This window comes from Loxodonta africana, chromosome 2 (genome assembly GCF_030014295.1).
Source record: "Loxodonta africana isolate mLoxAfr1 chromosome 2, mLoxAfr1.hap2, whole genome shotgun sequence".
Classification (NCBI taxonomy): domain Eukaryota; kingdom Metazoa; phylum Chordata; class Mammalia; order Proboscidea; family Elephantidae; genus Loxodonta; species Loxodonta africana.
In genome coordinates, this window is record NC_087343.1 from 191475372 (window position 1) to 191496227 (window position 20856).

The 20856-nt window shown below is 42.4% G+C and overlaps 1 protein-coding gene across 1 annotated transcript in view; it reads left to right on the top strand.

The window, feature by feature from the left end:
• ATP6V0E1 (ATPase H+ transporting V0 subunit e1) overlaps positions 1–16086 on the top strand; it is a 41524-nt gene extending 25438 nt beyond the window's left edge. The window contains exons 3-4 of the mRNA XM_003404661.4: positions 6304–6428; positions 15575–16086. Coding sequence (XP_003404709.1) covers positions 6304–6397 — 94 coding nt within the window. The 3' untranslated portion in view covers positions 6398–6428; positions 15575–16086. The remainder of the gene's footprint in view (positions 1–6303; positions 6429–15574) is intronic.
• The last annotated feature ends 4770 nt before the right edge of the window (positions 16087–20856 follow it).

Here is a 20856-nt window from a genome sequence, read left to right on the forward strand (position 1 = left end):
ACAGGACCAGACAGCATTTCTTTCTGTTGTACATAAGGTCGCCGTGAGTTGGAGTCAACTCAGTGGAAGCTAACAATAGCAATGTATGGTACCCTCAGGTTGATGGGGAGTCCCCAAGGAAGAACAAACTTGGAAGGGGTTCAGATCTCATTAGAGAAGATTTAGTTCAGCCCACTAGATAGCAGAGTTCCCTGGCTTGGCCAGGCCGGAGATTGTCCGGAGTTGCTGGGCAAGCAGTAGGCTACCCTCTGGAGTCCAACCAGGGGAGCAGTGATCAGTAGTGAAGGCTGGTAACGGAAGTCCTGGTGCCGGCAGGGGCAAGAGGCCTTCAGAACGTGCAGGCCATGCAGGGTATCTGTTTCCAGTGTTGACAGGGCTGCAGCAAGTTGATTGCAGGCCAAGACTGCAAGGTTGCAGAATTCCAGGCCCAAGGCTGGGCAGGTTCCACTGAACGTGCCCACACTGACTCCTTAGGCCTCCAGCCTACAGGTGCCCTCTACTGAAAAAGCGTAACATCGTGCTTACTTTAAAGGAGAAACAGTTCAAGGAACTCTTATCACAGAGTACATTTTGAAGGATGCATTGGGAGCTGAGAGAAAATAAATTCATACCCGACACACACGGTTTAAATGTCTTTCTTTAGGGAGAGCTCATCCCTATTAAGAGCTTGCCTGATTAGGTCAAGTCCACTCAGGGTGATCGCCCTTGCTTAAAGTTGTATAACAGTCGCATCACGGAAGCGACTGTTCCATCATGTTTACAGTCCCATGGTTTATACAGGGTGTATACACCAGGGGATGGGAATCTTGGGCCTTAGAATTCTGCCTGCATCAGTAGGACTAGAGCCCTGGTGGTACAGTGGTTAAGAGCTACGGCTGCTAACCAAAAAGGCCGGCAGTTTGAATCCACCAGCGGCTCCTTGGAAACCCTATGGGGCAGTTCTACTCTGTCCTATAGGGTTTCTATGAGTCAAAATCGACTTGTCAGCAATGGGTTTTTTTTTCTTAGAGTAGGACTGAGTGGGAGTGGGAGAAGAGGTGGCAATGAGAGTGATTCAGTGTTACATGAGAAACTTCTTTATAAAGTAAATAAGTTGTATTTCATTCTGTAGCTTGAATACAGTTTTGACTGTCTCACAGAGGAAGAAAAGGAATAACTAGTATTTCTTGAATATCTATTTGTCAGACGCACAGAACACTTTACATATATTACCTCTTTAATTCTTAACACCTTGAGGTCAGGATTATTATCTCCATTTTAAAAAGGAGGTGGCCGAGGCTCAGCGTTGTAAGGCCACCTGCCCAGAATCACTCCACTAGTATTTGATTGAGCTGGAATTAAAATCCAACCGTGTCTAATATCAAATCCTATATTTTCTAGTAACATCTAATGAAGTTGACACCCTTGAAAGTGTTCGCGTCGCTGGATTGGGGTGAGAGGCTTTGACAGAGGTCATCTCAGCAGGTATAGGACAAATCACTGTCCTGTGTTTCTGCTGTCTCTAGGGAGGTCACTCCCATCATGGCCTTAGCTGGAGGGACAGTGGCTCAGAAGAAAGGTCCTAGCTGGACTTCACCATTCCAGCCTGGAAGCTTAGCAGTTATTTGCTTGATCTGTGTGTCACTGGGAAGTACCCCATGCCTTTGTTCCTTGTTCCCATATCTGAATGTGGAACAAAAGAGCAAAGCAAGGTTTGAGAGAGCTGGTTATAGCCTTTCCTGTGGGAAGGGTGTCTTTTATTCTTGGAGAATTCTGCTCACCAAGATCTGAGCTCCTTGTAGGTGGCCCGGGAGTGTGTGTAGTATGAAAGCACCCTTGCAGATCTCTCCTAAAGCACACTCCATGCTATCCTGGGTTTGTCTCTCACAAGCTCATGAGCACCTCAAGGGTAGGCCCCTTATCGATTGCTCTTTGCACCCCCAGAGCCTGACATGGAGCATGGCACTGGTAAGTGATTGTGGCATAAATGAGGACCTAGATGGGGCTTGATTTGTTTCATCATACCATACAGAAGCAGCCTGGCTGGTGGACTCAGGAATCCTGGGTTCCGGTTCAGCTCTGTCCCTGATTTGCTGTGGGATACTAAGCTTCCCAGGGAACCCTGGTGGTGCTGTGGTTAAACGCATGGCTGCTAACTGAAAAGTCGGCAGTTGGAACCCACCAGCCTCGTTCCAGGGAAAAAAGACCTGACAACCTGCTCCCGTAAAGATTACAGCATTGGAAACCCTGTGGGGCAGTTCACGAGTTGGAATCGACTCAAGGCATACAACAACAGCTAACTCCTCCTAAGACAGTTTCCTCGTCTTCAGAATGAGAAGCATGGACGTTCCAGCTTTGCGGCTCTCTGAAACGTGTCACGGCGCAGTAGCTTTCCTTTGAATAATCTCAGATGTTTCATTATTAGGCCTGGAGTTCAGGCTGCGGGGACACGTGGAGCTGTTTGGGCAAATATGAAGGGTACATTGAGTTCCCTTTTCTTGTACACATGAAGTAATAGATTCATTGGAATATGATACCTTCCTCCACCCACTTCCATCAATTCAGAGTGGATTTTTTTTTTCTCCTTTCAGTTCTCCATCGTGTTTATCAGCTTTAAAGGGAAATTTTAAGTCAGGCAGTAGTCGGAAGGGCAGGCACAGAGCTCCGCTGCCTAGAGGAGGAAAATTCCTTCATGAAATTTCAAATGAATGTGCCTGGACTGTTTCGCAATGAATTTTTTTAACTGTGGTTTGTTGGGTTTTCCTTAAGTGAAATGTGTTGCTTGGTTTGAAATCTTAAAAATAGTATGTAAAATTAAATTCAGAAAGATTTCTGGATACTGACCTAAGGAAGCAAAATGAACTTCCTTCTAGATATTTACTCTTTATCTTAGGTACCCAAAGCTTATGAGGGGCTTAAACAACATTCAGCTGATGGAGCCCTCTTTGTTTCCTTAACTCCGAGACAACTTAGATTTAGCTAAATGAAAACCTCCTGAAATGTTCTCAGTTAAGATATTTCAGGAGGCAGCTTTCTATAGTGGGGACACTAGTCTGGCCTGGTCTAGGACCTCTTGCCACTTAATTAGTATTGGGACCGTCGGCAAATCATTTAGCCTCTCTCTGCTGCAGTTTCCTTAACTGCATCGCAGGAGAATAAAGGAAAAAGTTATGTGCGAAGTGTAGCGTCAGTATTTTTTAAAAGCTCTCGGTGATTGTAATACGCAGCCAGGGTTGAGAACGACCCTGAAAGGTGTCACAGCGGCGTAGCTATAGTTTGACTAATCTCAGATGTTTCGTTATGCGGCTGGAGTTAGGCAGCGGGGACACGTGGAACCATTCAGACAAATATGAAGGGTGCTATAAAACATAACGTGAAGTGCTGGGAGGTGATGTTTTTATTCTGATACATATTTTTGGTGAAGAAAAGATACAGGAGCTAGTTTAGGTTCCAACATTTTTTGTTTAGTATTCCTCAGCATTGGCCAGTTACCTCCGTGCCTTATGAAATGCGGGCGGCTGTTTTTGCAGCCAGCTTGCATTGCCTGCTGGGGTTGGGGAAATCCTGGGTTTGTGTGGAATTTTCCATGACTCTTAGCTCTGCACCGTTTGTGTTCGCTGCAGTCTCAGAGCTTTTCAGTTTATCTGCCTGAGCTAGCCTCCTCTTTCTTTTTTTATATTATCAAAGAGATGTTAAACCTCAATGTGTTATTTCGTGTGCGTGTTTAATGCCCTAGTTCTAAGGACAAATCAGAGAATCTCATCTGAATTAGCTTTTTGTTTATAAAGTGAGTCAGCTTGAGGTATCTATTTTGGCCTGATTTCCTCAGGTGTCATATTTCCTGTCACAAAACCACCTTTTTTGGGGGGGGGGGGGTTAGAATGGGCGGGTGCCTTTTTTCTGAAGGCAGAGGCTTCTGATGTGGTGCCGGCTGATTCTCCAGTGATCTGTTCATTGGTGATCAGAGTCAGCTTTCAGATCTTTTGATTAGAAGAGTTATTCTAAAAATGATAGCAAATGGAAGAAAAGAGATCCAACCAGATAATCGCCTCGTTGGGTTTGGCTAGTGCCCTTATTTTAGATTCTTATAGGGGAATTTAAAAATCCTAAAATTTTAGGAGACTATGATAGCAGTAGATCTTCTTTTCCTTAGAAAGCAATTCCCCATATCCCATGCAGAGAGGAAAGCAGGATCAGTTTATTTTACTAAAATTCCTTTTCACAGATCGGTAGATGGGCATTTGCCTTGTTTACTTTCTCCCTCGCCTCACCCCAAAATTGAGAGCAGTTCTGATCAATTCATATATTTTGAAGGGAGTGTGTATTCTGTTTCATTCAGGTCTCTGCTCAAGCATTACTTCCGTGGAGAGTCCTTCGTGACCACTTTACTCTCCGCATCATTTGCTATTCCTTCACTTGCTTTGTTTTCCTTCACGGCGCATCCCATTACCTGACATTATTATTGTCTTAGTTATCTAGTGCTACTGTAACAGAAATCCCACAAGTGGATGGCATTAGCAAACAGAAATTTATACTCTCACAGTCTGGTAGACTGGAAGTCCAAATTCAGGGCGTCAGCTCCAGGGGAAGGCTTTCTCTGGAAGAAGGTTCTTGTCATCAATCTTCCCCTGGACCAGGAGCTTCTCCTTGCAGGAACCCTGGGTCCAAAGGATGCACTCTGCTTCCAGTGCTGTTCTCGTGGTGGTATGAGGTCCCCATGTCGCTCTGCTTGCTTCTCTCTTTTATATCTCAAAAAAGAAGATTGGCTTAAGATGCTATCTAATCTTGAATTCTCATCAGTATAACTGCCACTAATCCATTTCATTACATGACAGTGATAGGATTTACAACACATAGGAAAATCTCATCAAATGACAGAATGGTGGACAATCACACAATACTGGGTATCATGGCCTAACGAAGTTGACACATATTTTTGGGAGACAGTTCAATCCCTGGTAATTATATTATGTGAGCTCTGTAAGGGTGGCGATGTTTCATCTTCTGCATTGTGTCTCTGGGGCCCAGAACCTGGGAGGTACCCATTAGATATTTGTTTAATAAGTAAAACACGGAATGGTTTTGAATGGCCAGGTATTTGCATACTGTCTTTGTTTTTGTTCTTAGTTTTGGCCTAGCTCTGTGATTCTCAAATTTCAATGGGCATATGAATTACTGTAAGCCAAAACCCATTGCTGTCGAGTCAATCCTGACTCATAGCAATCTCAAAAGACAGAAGTAGACTGCCACGACTTTCTCCTGCGGAGCAGCTGGTGGGTTCAAACCACCAATCTTTTGGTTAGCAGCCATGTACCTAACCACAGTGCCACCAGGGCTCCCTACGAATTACTATATCAGGTATAAAACCATTTATTTAGAACTTTGTGAGCAGTATACAAAAGTTTGAGATCCGGGATAGTGCAAATGGTTTTTGCTTGATAGCTAACCTAAAGGTTGGCAGTTCGAACTCACCTGATGGTACTGTGCAAGAAAGGCCTGATGACCTGCTTTTGTTTTGAAAACTCTATGGAGCAGCTCTACTCTGTAACACATGGGGTCGCCATGAGCCGGAATCGACTCGACGGCCAATAACAATAACAACATACAAAAATTTTGAAGGTAATTTTGACTATGTGTTACTTTTCATTTCTAACCCTAGGATAAAACCTGACACCATTGTACTTCCTCCATAATTTGTCTGTAATACAGTTACAGTCACTTAGCTTCTGAAGTAAGCAAAAGACATTAAATGCCCATGTGGTTCAGTTCACTGGGTCCAAAAGATGTCACATGTTTTAGTGGTAATGGTGATTAGAGAAGGAGCACTCAAGTTTTATAGCCTAATTGGAAGATAATGGGCTGAAACGGAACCTTCGTTGCACCAGTAAAAATGGGCATGTTGGATAGGCTTTAGGCCTTAGCATTTGGAGAATGGCTATACTAATTCCCATATTTCCTGAGCTTGGAAGTTAAATAATGATAATAAACTGAGATTATATAAAAACACTTTGAGGTAAAGACATCATATAAACTCAGAATATCTTCACGACTTGGAAATGAGATTAAGGTGATGAGGGAAAAGACAGAACTGTGATGAAGCATCACCGCATTTTGGTTCGTGTAGGTAAGTATCAAATGAACGCAGGTATGCCCTGTAGAGCGTGTTGTTTTAAGACATGCTCCCGTTAGCTCAGTGCGTTTTATGAACTTTAAGTGTATTGAAGTGTACTGAAGCACTTTTTCCATCCTCATTGAAAATGGTCATGTTCCAACAGGATTTCACCACTTTTGTCGTGTTGTTGTTCTCCCCCATCATTCTTTTAGTTGGCTGATTGCAATTCTGGCCCAGCTCAACCCTCTCTTTGGACCACAGTTGAAAAATGAAACCATCTGGTATCTCAAGTATCACTGGCCCTGAAGAAGAACTGCTCTACAATGCTGTCATTGAGGTGACTGCAATCTTGACCTTTCATATCAGTTTTGTTGGTCAGTCAGCTGGAGTTTGTCTTGACTTTTTCTCACAGTTTTACAGCCATTTTAACACATGACAAGGGCAGGTTGCTGAAAGCAAACTTGATCTGAAGAACAGAAATAAATTTTGGAACTCAGGCCAAGGGCTATCTATGAGATTCTTTTAAATACTACTGTTACTCTGCCGTTTGAAATAGAGTCTGATTTACAAAATTAAGTTTGCATGAAGCTTTTCATACAGAGATCAGAAAAGTGACCATTTATACTTGGCATTGGAAGATCCGGCGGCTTTAAGTGGTTGGAGATTTAAAATTAAGAGTTTCTGAATACTTTGGTTGGAGAGAGACAGGTCCTTTTTGAAAATTGGTCTTAAAATTGCAGCTTTATTTGGTTCTCAGGATCAGAATGGTAAGTGGTATAGTGGAAAGATTTCTTCACTGGCTGAGAGATGGGAATTTTTTTTTTTTTTTTAATTTTTATTGTGCTTTAAGTGAAAGTTTACAAATCAAGTCAGTCTCTCATACAAAAATTTATATACACCTTGCTGTATACTCCTAATTGCTCTCCCCCTAATGAGACAGCACACTGCTTCTCTCCACTCTCTAGTTTTGTGCCCATTCAGCCAGCTTCTGACCCCCTCTGCCCTCTCATCCCCGCTCCAGACAGGAGCTGCCCGCATAGTCTCATGTGTCTACTTGATCCAAGAAGCTCACTCCTCACCAGTATCATTTTCTATCCCATAGCCCAGTCGAATCTCTGTCTGAAGAGTTGGTTTTTGGAATGATTCCTGTCTTGGGCTAACAGAAGGTCTGGGGACCATGACCTCCGGGGTCATTCTAGTCTCAGTCAGACCATTAAGTCTGGTTTTTTTACGAGAATTTGGGGTCTGCATCCCACTGCTCTCCTGCTCCCTCAGGGGTTTTTTGTTCTGTTCCCTGTCAGGGCAGTCACTGGTTGTAGCCAGGCACCATCTAGATCTTCTGGTCTCAGGCTGATGTAGTCTCTGGTTTATGTGACCATTTCTGTGAGGGAAATTTGTTCCTCTGTCCCCATCATTTCATTACATGGAAGTTAGCACTAAATGCTTGATTTGATCCAGGTTCAATATTTTTGGCAAAGTACTTCTTGGGAGGTGCTGGGCACTTCCTGTTGGCTCACATCAGGGACACATGATGCCTGCTGTCCTGTTTTAGTGATGCTAAGATGATGCTAAGATGTTCAGCTATGACACCAATTATAAAGCTCCTCCTCCATCTTTTATCTAGTGATTTTACCCACTGATGGTCCTAGCCGGAGTTAATCATTTCAGTAGAAGGTGCAAAGTGGTGATTTTTCTAGTTTGGTCATTACTTCCACAGTTGATTGGCTGAAATGCTTCTATAAAGATGAACTTTCCCTTATCAACTAGAATTATTGAGTAACCTCAAAGTACAGTTTATACAGGAAAAGCAGAATACAGATTTAATTTTTTTCTCTGAATTTTCAGAGTGAGATACTAGTGTCCTCGTTACTTCAGGATGTCCAATGAGGTTTTCTTTTCTTGATATTTTTAATCATTTACATTAGTATTCTTTTTTATGCTCAATTACCTTTGGCCTACGAGAGCCTGTTTAGGCTGGCTTCTTTGTCCTTTTGACAGACCCCTTAACCCTGGTGGTGCAGTGGTTAAGAGCTCAGCTCCTAACCAAAAGGTTGGCAGTTAGAATCCACCAGCCGCGCCTTGGAAACACTAGGGGGCAGTTCTACTCTGTCCAGTAGGGTCGCTATGAGTTGGAATCGACTCGACAACGGGTTTGGGTGTCTTTTTTTTTTGTTGTTAGTCTGTGATAGTTTCCTTACTTTCTGGCCACATCAGGATGGCCAACACCTCTCTTGTGTGTTTCCTGCCCTGATTTGGAATCAGCCATCCTGTTCCTCTACCTGCTGTCTACATTTCTCCCTAAAGGAAGCTGGTTTACTAGTGAGCCCTCAAGCCTAGTAGATCCTGGTTCCTGTCAATGGAAACGGTATTTACAAGATCAAGCTCTGATTGCCAGGTGTGTTCATTGATGCTGGAATGTTGCTTCTATGCTTCTTCAGTGAACAGAGCCAGGAAATACGTACTTTTCAAAAGAAAAACAAATCATGAGTTCCCGTTAAACCAAAACCCGTTGCCATCAAGTTGATTCTGACTCATAGCGAGCCTATAGGATGGAGTAAAACTGCCCCATAGAGTTTCCAAGGAGTGCCTGGTGGATTCAAATTGCTGACCTTTTGGTTAGCAGCTATAGCACTTAACCACTACACCACCAGGGTTTCCATGAGTTCATGTTTAGTGTGTCTAACTCAAATTTAACATTACAGGGTTTTTACTTCTTTGGTTTTTATACTTGAACCTCATTCACGTATGCTGGAAATCTTGGTTCCTAACGACAGTAATGTAATTACTTTCATTATCCTATAATATGCAAAAAACAATTTCAGAATAGCACCAGCATACCTAAGTTTATCAAATACAGTTTATTTTCTTTGCAATTTTGTCCTTAGAACAAATAAGGAGCAAAATGCTGTTTTCTAAGGTCACTTGAGATAATTATTTCCTTTAGTATATGTCCTGCCTTGATACAGTTAGATTAAGTTGTTTTATTCTGTGTTCAACATATAGCAGTTTATTTGCTGAATATGTAAAATATGTTATTTTTTGAATTTGTAAAAATATGTGAAACATATTTCCAAAGTTAAAATTATAAACAAGATATACCCAGAGGAGTCTACCCTTCCAGCGTTTCTTTCTTGCAATTATATATACGTATCAAAAACCAAAAACCAAACTCAGTGCCGTCGAGTTGATTCCAACTCATAGCGACCCTATAGGACAAAGTAGACCTGGCCCACAGAGTTTCCAAGGAATGCCTGGCAGATTTGAACTGCTGACCCTTTGGTTATCAGCCGTAGCACTTAACCACTATGCCACCAGGGTTTCCGTGTGTGTGTGTGTGTGTGTGTGTGTGTGTGTGTGTGTATATTTAATTTATACCCTTCTCCCTGGTGGCGTAGTGGTTAAGAGCCACGGCTGCTAATAAAAAGGTCGGCATTTCCAAACCACCAGACACTCCTTGCAGACTCTATAGGGCAGTCCTACTCTGCCCTATAGGGTCACTGTGAGTCGGAATCAACTTCACGGCAATGGGTTTGGGTTGTTTTTTGGTTCCCCCCACACACAGCTGTTACAGAAAAGATACCATATTATATATACTATTCTATACTTTGCTTTTTCACTGAGCAGTATATCCTAGAAATTGCTCTGTGTCAATATGTAGAGATCATCCTCATTTTCTTCTTTTTAATAGTCATCGATGTCCTTTTGGGTTGTTTTCAGTCTTCTGCTATTACCGATAAAGCTACAGTGCTATGCTGTGCATGAGACATTTTATATTTTTGCAAGTGGTCTTTGAGGTAGACTCCTTGGAAATGGACTTTCTGAGTTAAAAAAAAAAAAATTGCCTGGCATTTCCTACCTTCCCTTAGGGATCGTACCATTTCTGCATTTCTACCAGGAACATATGAGAGTGCTTGTTTCCCCACAGTCTGGGCTTTTACCAGTCTGATAGGTAAATAGTCAGCTTTCTTTCCCCTTAGAGTTCTGTCTTTGCCAAAAGGGGTTTTGATTTACCTAGATTTTTATCTGACTCATATAATTTTTTTTTAACCTGCTTTTTTCATTAAGCTCTCCTGTCTTCTGCCCTACCTTTCATGTAAAGTGAATGCTATGTAAGGATGCTGATTGGGATTTAAAGCTGACAGTTTCAGGCCTCAGTGTTGGATCGAGTTCCAGCATTGCCTTTCACTTAACTTGTATGAGCCTCGTTGCCTCCTGTGGCAGCACTGGCTGCCTGGACCTGAAGAGCTTTCATCAGCCCAGTCTTTTCAGTCTCGTGTCTCTGTTAGTTAGTGACTAGTTCCCAGCATTTGTACTCTGGTCCACGGGGCAAACTTAGACTGCCTGAAACCCTCATATGAAAGGTTGTTCCTTTAAAAGCAAAATGCCAGGAAGTAGGGGGACACAGGAGGCCACCGCCAGGTGAACCCTAGTAACGAACATCTTGTCATGCCTGTTCTGAATTCAAAATAGCAATTACAGTTGTACTATAAGTGTAGGGCATCGGAGTTACCACACCAGGAGATCTAATCTCATCTAGCATAGCATTAGAGGAGACATAACTCTTCTAAGACAGGACCTCACCTGGTGGTAAAGTGAAAAGATTGAGCTTAATTTTGAACTTGGAACTTTTACGCAATGGTGAGATAATAAAGGAGTGCCAAAGCCAGATTTGGGTCTGTCTTCATCTGATAAGAAAGAAACCCTTCTGGATACTGATGGGGCAATTTGAAAATCAGAAACCCCACCAAGTTTTTGAGGTATTTGATTTTGCACGTGATAACTGTAAGCCGCCATAAGTGGAAAGTGGAGGTGTAAGCCAGACGTGACTTTCAGCCAGGAAAAGGAAGGAACAATCATGAAGACTTTAGAATAATCTTACGCAGATGAAATTGAATTGATTTGAATGATGCTCTTACCTAGCTGATCTTTTGTTACTGTAATCACTTTAATTGCCATGATTTTCTTTCATGTACGGAAAAACTGAACCACGGTTACTGTTGATAGGCTCAGTTGTAGCGCATTATATTTATCGGCTGGCAGTCTCACCCAGTACTCCAAAGAACAGCGCTCACTTCTCTCTGCCCCCTGCTAGCCTTGTCTGCTTCACCTAGATCCTTAAAGGTACCTCTAGATGGAGGTGGAACTGCTCTAGTAAGGTTGCCGTTTTTGTCGCTGTCTCATTTCCCTACAGTCTTGGGGGTTGTGATGCTAGTGTGGAATCTCCTTGGAGTGGATTTGGTTTCAGATCCAGTGTCCTGTTAAGTCAGTTGCTTCACCACACCGTTGTAATATGGTACCTTCCCCTCTCCAAAAAAAAAGGCCATTGAGTCGATTTCAACTCACGGTGACCCCATGTGTCTCAGAGTAGAACTACACATAGGGTTTTTTTTTTTTTTTTTTTTTTCCACATAAGGTTTTTAATGGCTGTGACATTCTGGAAGTAGATTGCCAGACCTTTCTTCCAAGGCACCTCTGGGTGGATTCAAACTGGCAACCTTTCAGTTAAGTGGTTTGAATCCACCCAGAGGGATGTCAGAAGAAAGGCCTGGTGATCTACTTTTGAAAGATCACAGCCGTGAAAACCCAGTGGCACACAGTTCTATTCTGACACACATGGGGTCCCCATGAGTTAGAATCAACTGGGTGGCAACTGTTGTTTTTGGTTTGTTTTTAGTTTTTATATATGGTGCAACTCTCTGGTTTACAGCTATCTTAAAGAGCAGAAATTCTATTTTATTAAAAAGTGTGGGACAGGAGAGCAATAAAAAAGGGTATTGGAATAGGCCTGTCCCCTGTGGGAACTCTTCTATGCATTCTAACAATACCTGTGTGCTCATGGTGTGCGTGATACTGAGAGGGGATTTCAAAGAAGGCTCTGGGCTCTGAAGGGGTTCGTGGTCTGTTGAGGAAGGGGGTGGAATGAAGGCACGCGGGTGAAAAGTTAAACAGTGCAGGGAGTTTTGTGGTTAAAGAGTGTATCCTTAACCTGACCTTTCTTCACACAACTCTGGCTGAATAGTCTTCTGCCTCTTCAAACTCAGTCATGCTTCTGGTTCGGTTCCTGATATCTCAGTTTTCCCTGACCCTTAGGGTCAGAGCCTAGCAGGGCACTTCTTTTTCCTCCTCCTCAAAGCCAGTTGATCCTATCATTATGTCTCTCATGTCTGCCTTTTCTTTCCATTCCTCCTTCAAGCACCCTAATTTCTGACCCAGATCACTGCAGCTCTGAATTATTACAGTGGCTCCTGGTCTGATCTCCTTGTCTTCACAGTCAGTCTGTCTACCTGACACCACCCTGTTTATCTTCCTGGTGTAGTGCTTCCTGAAACAGATGGCCACTCTCCCAGGAAGCCTTCGGTAGTTCTCCATGGGCTACAGCAGGGCTTTTTATCCTTAGGCCCCTGACTTTAGTGGCTACCCATTACCATGAAGTCGATTCTGACTCATCGCGACCATCCAGGACAGAGTAGAACTGCTCCCTAGGGTTTCCAAGGAGCAGCTGGTGGATTCATACTGCCAACCTTTTGTTTAGCAGCCAAACTCTTAACCACTGCGTCACCAGGGCTCCCTTAGTGGGTACATGCCCCTTGAAATGTTAGGTAAAATATTATAAGCATGCAGCTTGTGTTGACTTTTGTCAGGGTCACCAAAGATCCCATGAGCCACAGAAGACAAGACAACTAATCTGTAGGCTCTGTCCAGCTTTCTAACTTGGTGGTCAAAGCCTTCCCAGCCTGCCCTCACCCCACCATACAGACTCTCTGCAATCTCACTACTCTCCTCCACAACCTACTGGCCCTAGCCCTACTATTTTCATACTTCCTTACTTAGCTTCCCCTGCCTCTCATTACCCTACTATATTCATTAATTTAATAAGCAGGTTAGTAAACACACTATGCTGTGAACATTCTTTGTGCTTTCTTGCTTCAGCTTACCCATTCCATCTTAATTCTTTCTGATGTTTTCTCTTTTCAGTGCCCAGCTTGCAAATCTTTGAACTTCTTTTCCTGACCATTTTGTTTCAGTATGATTTCTTCCATCCCTAAAAGCATTTAGCTTTCCAGTTTTTGCCATTCATTTGGTACATTGCCATATATAGCTAAATACACATACCCTTTGTGTGCTTAGAGGTCCCTGGGTGGTGCAAACAGTTTGTGCCTGTCTACTAACCTAAAGGTTAGCAGTTCAAACCCACCCAGCGGCAGCATGGAAGAAAGGCCTGGCAATCTGCTTCCATGAAGATTACAGCCAAGAAAACCCTACGGAGCAGTTCTACTCTGTGGCACATGGGATTGCCATAAGTGAGAATTGACTCAATGGCAATGGGCTTGGTTTTGTGTGCTTAACTACAACACAGGAAGCTGTGGTGGCACAGCGACGAAGTGCTGGGCTACTAACTGGAAGGTTGATGGTTTGAACCCACCAGCTGCTTCACAGGCGAAAGATGTGGCAGTCTGTTTCCATGAAGATTTACAGCCTTGGAAACCCTGTGGGCCGCTTCTGCGCTGTCCTCTAGAATCGCTTTGAGTTGGAATCATAGCAGTGGGTTTGATTTTGGTTTTGGTGCTTAGCTATGTCTTGGAGCTAGTTCTCTACTAGATATATACCTTACACATAGTAAAGAATTTCCTCACATATATCTGAAATGAAAAAATGGAGGTGAAAATGCAGCCTAATTTGTATAATCTTTAAGAAATACATTCACTCATCTCTCCCTGAACAGATTTCCTGGTTCTGGTCTTAATGTTTTTGTGTCGCCTTCATTCTCAGTTTTCATCTGCACCTTAGTGATTCCCTTATGTACAAAATGAGGACATAAATCTTTTGGTTGAATTTTCTACCCCCACCCCCAAACAGCAATTTGATATCAGATATGATTGTAATATATGCTGCCTTAATTTACTCCAAAATCAAACCACAAGACCATGTCATTTAACATATTGCTCATTCACATTTATTTTAAACTGGCATCATTGAGCTTGAGTGAAAATTATCCCCTGTTGTATGTGGTTTTTCAAGTGAAGATGTAGTTTTCCCTTTTATCATTGTTCATTTGTCAAAAAAAAAAAAAAAAGGCCTACAAGATAAGGAAGTCTAACCAGTGTGCTCTTAATAGAAAATAAACACACGAAACATCTGTATTCACACTTTAGTATTCTCAAGTGAAAATTATAATCTGAAGTGAGGTTTGTGCAGAGGGACTTCACTGCCCGCCTAAGGAGAGGAACAGAAAATGATAATTAGAGTGGCTTTCAGACCACAAGAAAGCAGTGGCTCTGATAATTGCCCTGCCCTAGCCTGATGTGGTTATTTTCCTAGTACATGGTAAAAATGGTCCTCTAATTACATCTTGAGTTGGATTTATTTGTTTGCAGTGTCTGCCTTAGTGGGTCTGTGGAAGTCTGGGGCTGTCCACCATGGAGCTTGGATCATCTTAGCAGCTGACTCATGTCCATTTCTGAGCACCCTAGACCCCAGGCCTGGGAACCCTTCAGTTTTACCACACTGAACTGTGGATTCTCCTGGTCGTGCCCACTGATTGGAAAAACCTAAAGGACCCATCAGCTCTCTCCACGGCCTGTTGGTCCTTCAGTCTTGGCCAGACCTGCCTGCCTCAAACCATATCTCATCTGAATGTAACTAACTCCCTCCCCCCGGCCTTCTGCACACTTTAGGCAAACCGTGTGACACAAGCAACTTGTTTTCTTATCGGTCAACTCAAACCTTGGTAGAAATCGCTTTTGAAAGAAACTAATTCTTCTTTCCTCTTTGTTTTTTTCCCCAAATTTCAAAAGTAGCATATGTGGTTTTATATAGAAGTTTATAAAATAAACTATGTAAAGGAGTTTCTCCAGTGAGTTTCCCTCCCTCACCTTCCTCCTCCAGCCTTATTCCCCCAGAGGGGACCATTGTTAGCAGTTCGGTATGTGAAGTTGCCTATTTTAAATATTTGCTGGCTTTGCAAGGGTGATGTTGCAGCTTTTTGCTTCTAGAAAAAGAAATCCTCATTTGTCACCTGCATTTGTAGTAGCAAGATGGAGAGCAGATGGGGAGTAACCACGAGTACCAAGAATAAGGACAAGGAGTCTGTCTTTTAGGAGTCTGACACGGGAGAAAAGCTTGCCATACCGACAGTAACCTTACTTCCTTGACGTAAGAGGGGAAGAGAAAAATACAGGTTCTTGAAACTGAAATAAAGTCATTAGATTCCAGTGCCATTAGCTCCATTCTTTCTGCTTTCTGTAACACAGTCAACCCAGTATTTGTGGTCCTCAGTTTAACAATGTCCTTGGTAACTGGTCTCGCTACAACCCAGCAAAACCTACCCAAATGTGAATGTTTATTGAGCCTACTTTTCATTCAGGTATTTGTTGAACACCTACATATTTTACATTATCGGCCTGATTAACTTTCTTGATGTTAACTACCCCATGTCCTGAGGAAGGTGCAAGGACCAGTGACTAGAATGGCTTTGTTTTGCAGGTCGCAAAGAGAATTCCTCTTGATGCAAAATCATCTCCAAACCCAGACCACCTTCCTTGACTTGCCTGTTTGTGCATCAGCTGCCTTAAACATTCACATCACATTTGAATGTCTTACTCTAAAATGCAGTATTTTTCCTGTCACCTTTTTTTACACTTTAATGAATGGTGTGCCTACTTAACCTAAACTGTGCCGACTACCCAAAATGTTTATGCACTCTTCTGAGACGGAAGGTGTTATTCTTCAGAGAAGTACATCTCCCTCTCTTTGGAGTCTGTGGATTTGAAGACAGCCCTTGCCTCATCATGCCATAAGAGTCAGCGAAGTATTTAAGAACTGCCCAGAAACAGCTTCAAGGCAGAAATGACTCCAGCGGGACAGTCAGTAGGAGAACATGTTCAGAGGGAAGGTCTGACCCAACATGATGGAATTACACCAAACTATATTTTTAGAATGAATTTCTTATTTCTGTCATCTTTTAGAATAAATTATTTTTCTGTCCTCTATGAAAATCTGGTTTCGGTGTTTGTAAAGCTGTTTTTTTTTTTTTTTTTAAACATTTCTATCTGTAGATTATACCTTTTAAAAAAATGATTTTGTAGTCTAAACTTAGGTTGGATGCATAAACTTGGCCATGTAGTTGAACATGACTGAAGAGACTGGTAAGTACTTTTCTTAATCATTCAGTAAAACTTTGAGTGCCTACGGTAGGCAAGGCACTGGAGGAATCAAAGATGTGTAAATTGGGGTCCCTGCAAGTTCAAGAGCTAATACGCTGTTTGGAGAGGTAAGGCAGGTGTATGTGGGACTATAATACAAGGCCATGTTGGGCCATTGTCCATAGAAAGAGGTAATGGTGGTAAGCAGGTGGAGGGTAATACCAGCCTCCAGGACCAGCGGCGCATGCTGCTGGCCTGGAACCAGCAGTCCCTTGCTACCATCACATTTCAGAAATGGACTAAAGAAATCTAGAGTAATTTAAAAGCCCTGGGGCAGGGGTGGAAACCCTGGTGGTGTAGTGTTTAAGTGCTACAGCTGCTAACCAAAGGGTTGGCAGTTCAAATCTGCCAGGCACTTCTTGGAAACTCTACCAGACAGTTCTACTCTGTCCTATAGGGTCGCTTGACGGCACTGAGTTTGGTTATGGTTTTTGGTTTGGGGAAGGGGTGCAGTAATTTTGTGTTTTGGTAGCAGGTACCTCAATAATTCACTAATTTGGGTCTTAATTAGTCTTCAGAAATTAAAAATGAAAATGGATCTAAATTTTCACCAGCTCATGGCTTTTGACAGCCAGCCAAGAATGGATTTCCTGTTTTGCAATTTGTACTTTTCTAAGCCTCCCAAACTGTCTGAACTCACTGCTTTGCTGTTCTTGAGACCAGAGCAAGTTTCCAGTTGAAGTGACTGTCCTTGCTTTCGTTTCTTTCTTTCCATGCTTTACTCTCATTTTGAACGTAAAGCTTTTCTGAAAGTTAAGAAACTCCATACTTTACATTTCCAGCAAAACGGCTTCTTTAGCTAATCTCTTGGAATTCCTAGAACACTGAGGATTTGCAGTTAAAGGACCATCATGATATAGCTAATCCCATCATTTTACAGAGAAGGAATCTGAGCCAAGCAAGAGAAATTACTTGCTCAGTTTGACACAGCTGGTCAGAGGCAGACTGGGGAGTAGGATCCAAGTTTCCTAATTTCTACTCTAGAGCACTGTCCACTTGCCGCCCTCCCATCAGAGTTGCATTGGCCAGGACCCAATTCTGGGTCTCAGATGGGAGGGAAGAATCTGCCATTTCGGATGATCCAGTTGTCTCCCAGAGCGACTTCTATGAGCCTTAATCAATATTTGCCATCTCAGGAAGCAAAGCCATGGAAAGAATTTTGGTGGTTACTCTGGGTACATAAAGGATGCCACAGCCTTTGAGCCCTGACCACATGGGTGAGTGTGACTTCAGTGCAGCTTTGTACCCAATTCTTCAGATCAGGCCCTGCAGCCCATTATCATTGGAGATCCAGCTGAAACCGTCCCAACTCCCACCCTGGACCATGGTGATGAATCTGCTTTCCAGCAGAGCAGAATTAGGCAGTTTTTGGAGGCTAAGCTGCGTGATGTCCTCAATGCAGTGGCTCTTCCCTCGAGTGTTGCTTTTGCCTGTCATGAGGTCAGCATACAGTAAATCCGGAGCCCACCCAGGTCTAGTGCAGGAGGTTTTAGCTGTGGCATACTTTGCAACAGTAATGGAGGGCAGCTTCGAGGGCTCTTGTCGTTGATGCTCATGGCTTGGCACATTTCCAATTTGATGTCATAGTTCTAAGCCAGATATCACAGCCCTGGCTGATCAGAGTCCCTGAGTTATGCCTTAACCTGTCACATGGTACTGATCCATTTTTATGCTTCCCATTTACTCTGAATCAATTAAACATGGGGAAGTAAACTGAATTGTATTGCTTATTGATTTGCACTTGGACTAGCTGTTACCTGGCAGGAGTGGATTCCTGAAAACATGGGTAAGGAAGATGAGTGTGTTGACTGTGCTCATAACAGTGAGAAATAGGGGACTTGAGCACTGAAGGGCCTAGTACTGTGGCCAGAAAGGTTTTGATCGCCCCTCGGTGGAGAATGTTCTGTTCATTAAGCCTACTACGGAACTAAAAGGCCCTAAAAAGGTAGCAGCTCAGGCCTGAATTTACAGGGGTTATTTCCAAGCCCTACTGCAACTTACTCCTAATGAGGCCCTAATGGCTTCAGCGTAAAGCAGGTACTCATTTGCTAGCCAAGTTGGAGATCGAAGACCTCCTGTAAGCCTGAATGTAAGCTCTTAAAGGCCAAGTACTATGGTTGTGCCACCCCCAAGCTATATCGCTATTTGTTGAAAGGAGGGAATGATGAAATCAACTCAGATTTTGTGAAGAAAACTTGCCCAGCATGTCACTTAACCCCTGAGCCTCAGCTTTCTCATTTATGTTCTTGAGAAGATTAAATGCAACAAATATGTAAACTCAGATATATGTTCTCTCCTCCCTTCGCTCTTAATAACAGCTGTTTTTGTTATAACGTGATTCTGCATCTGAGGTGAATGTCTGTGAATCATATTTACTCTAACACTTTCCTTGCTTCAGCAGTTTGCCTAGGGCCAGATGGAAAGAACTCTATCCAGTCCTTTAAAAGGATACTGAAAAATTTCCTCTCCTCCAAAGCTTTTCCAGGTGAACATGGTGTGGCCTTCTGGGAAGAGCATTAGACTAGAAGAAGTTATAAGTTTGCAGTCTTATTCTGTCACTTACTAGCTAGATAACTTTGGGCAAGCCATTTAATTTTTGAGCCTCAGTTTTCTCATCTATAAAATGGGGACAGTACCTGCCCTTTGTACTGTACAAAGTTGTTATTATCCAATGAGATGGTGGTAGTAAAGATGATTTATAAAGTGTAATAATACACAAAGGTTATTTTCCAAAGAAATGACTAAATCCCTGGGGTCCACTGACAGTACTTTTCATAGACTGGCCCCAGAGGGACAGCCAACCAATTTTAAAATTTTTTTTTTTTAATTTCTACATATGGTTTCCATTATGATTAGTCACTCGTACTTAGTGGATTACAGAAAGATAAATAAAAGGCACACACCAGGCCCCAGGCCAGCGCTCAGCAGGGAGATGGCTCTCTTACCCGAGAAACAGCATCTTTCTTTGCTGTTGCTTCAGAAGTAGCACCCTGTTGGTCATTTTGTCTAGCAGGCTTTTTAGCAGTGGTAGGTAGATACGAATCAAGTGGAAATGTTTTGCCATTCTGAAGCAAACTGAGAAATTAAATTATTGTTCAGACTCTGGGAAGACTTGGCCCTGGATTTCATCTTCCAAAAATTTAGTCAATTGCTCTTTTATTAACTGTATTTAAATTTTATTTTTAAACACATACCTGGGTGTTTTAGAATTATTTCACTGTCCCATCCCACTCTGCAAAAAGCTGCCTTATATCTGGAGAACAAATGTAAAATGGAGATGGAGACACAAGCAAAAGTTACGTATTTTTCTACTGCCCTTTTATTTAAACTTCCAAGAGATGAGTGGAAGCAAGTTAAGGAAAAAACTCATAGTTTTCAAATGGTATTTTAATGTAAAATATCAATGTGTTTATCACAGCACCATTAATTGGAAACAACATTAATGCCCAGTATAAAACCCGAAAAGCCAACCCATTGCTGCCTAGTCGAGTCCAACTCATAGTGACCCAACATAAGGAGATGCTTAAATTAGTCAGGCTGCATCCAAATGAAGGAATATCATGGTGGGTTTAAAAATTATTCTCTTCTAAACGCATGTCTAGGAGAGAGATTGAAAAGGCAAACAACAAAACCATTAACGTTGCTTAGCTCTGGATAGTAATCACAAACGGTTTTAATTTTATATTTTCAGCATTTGCTCCAATGAAAATGTAATACTTCAGTTACAAAAAAAAAAGTTACTTCAATAACAAAAATAATACTTAGAATATTAAGAGAAAAAAACAGGGTTTTAAATGTATGTGCTTAAATATGAACATAAAAAAAAGCCTTTCTAGGAAATAGACCAGAATGTTGGTAGTGTTATGTTTCAGTGATGATACTGCAGATATTTTTTGTTTTCTCTTTTATAACTTTGTTTTTGCAAATTTCTCACAAAGAGAACGTGTTCCTTTTATGATTTTTTTTTAAAAAAATAGTGTTTTGGGGGACCATTGTCAGAATAGTGTTAGTAGTTCCTTCAAACATTATATAACACATCAAAAAAACCCAAAACAAAACCAGATGCTATCTAGTTGATTCCAACTCATGGTGACCCTATTAAAACACTGAGACCATTCTGCATCAGTGGAAATCAGTGAGTCACGCAGCCGCTCTGATTAACTGTTGTACACTGTGTTTCAGCGTTCAGATCTTTCCGCTTACACAACTCTAGCCTCCTTTGTATGGGTGCTCACAGTGAGGACATGGTGAAATGAAAAGGGAACACTGATTTTGATTCTGCCCACGTAGAGAAGTGGAAGCCTGGGGTATTAAACGTTCTGGGGTCCCACATGGGTTAGAAAAGGCCCCACTGTTCTTCCACTCCCAACTGCTCCAAGAGAGTCTTTCATTCAGGCTGTTGCCGTACTTCAGTTTGAACCCCATCCTTGTGAAATGTATTGGCCCTTTTTTCTCACCTCCCACTCCCCCTCCCGCCCCTACCCCCCCCCAGGTCAACTCCAAAACAGGGAAATGTTCTAGTAGCCGAGGATGCTCCACTACTCTACTGCCACCCACATGAAT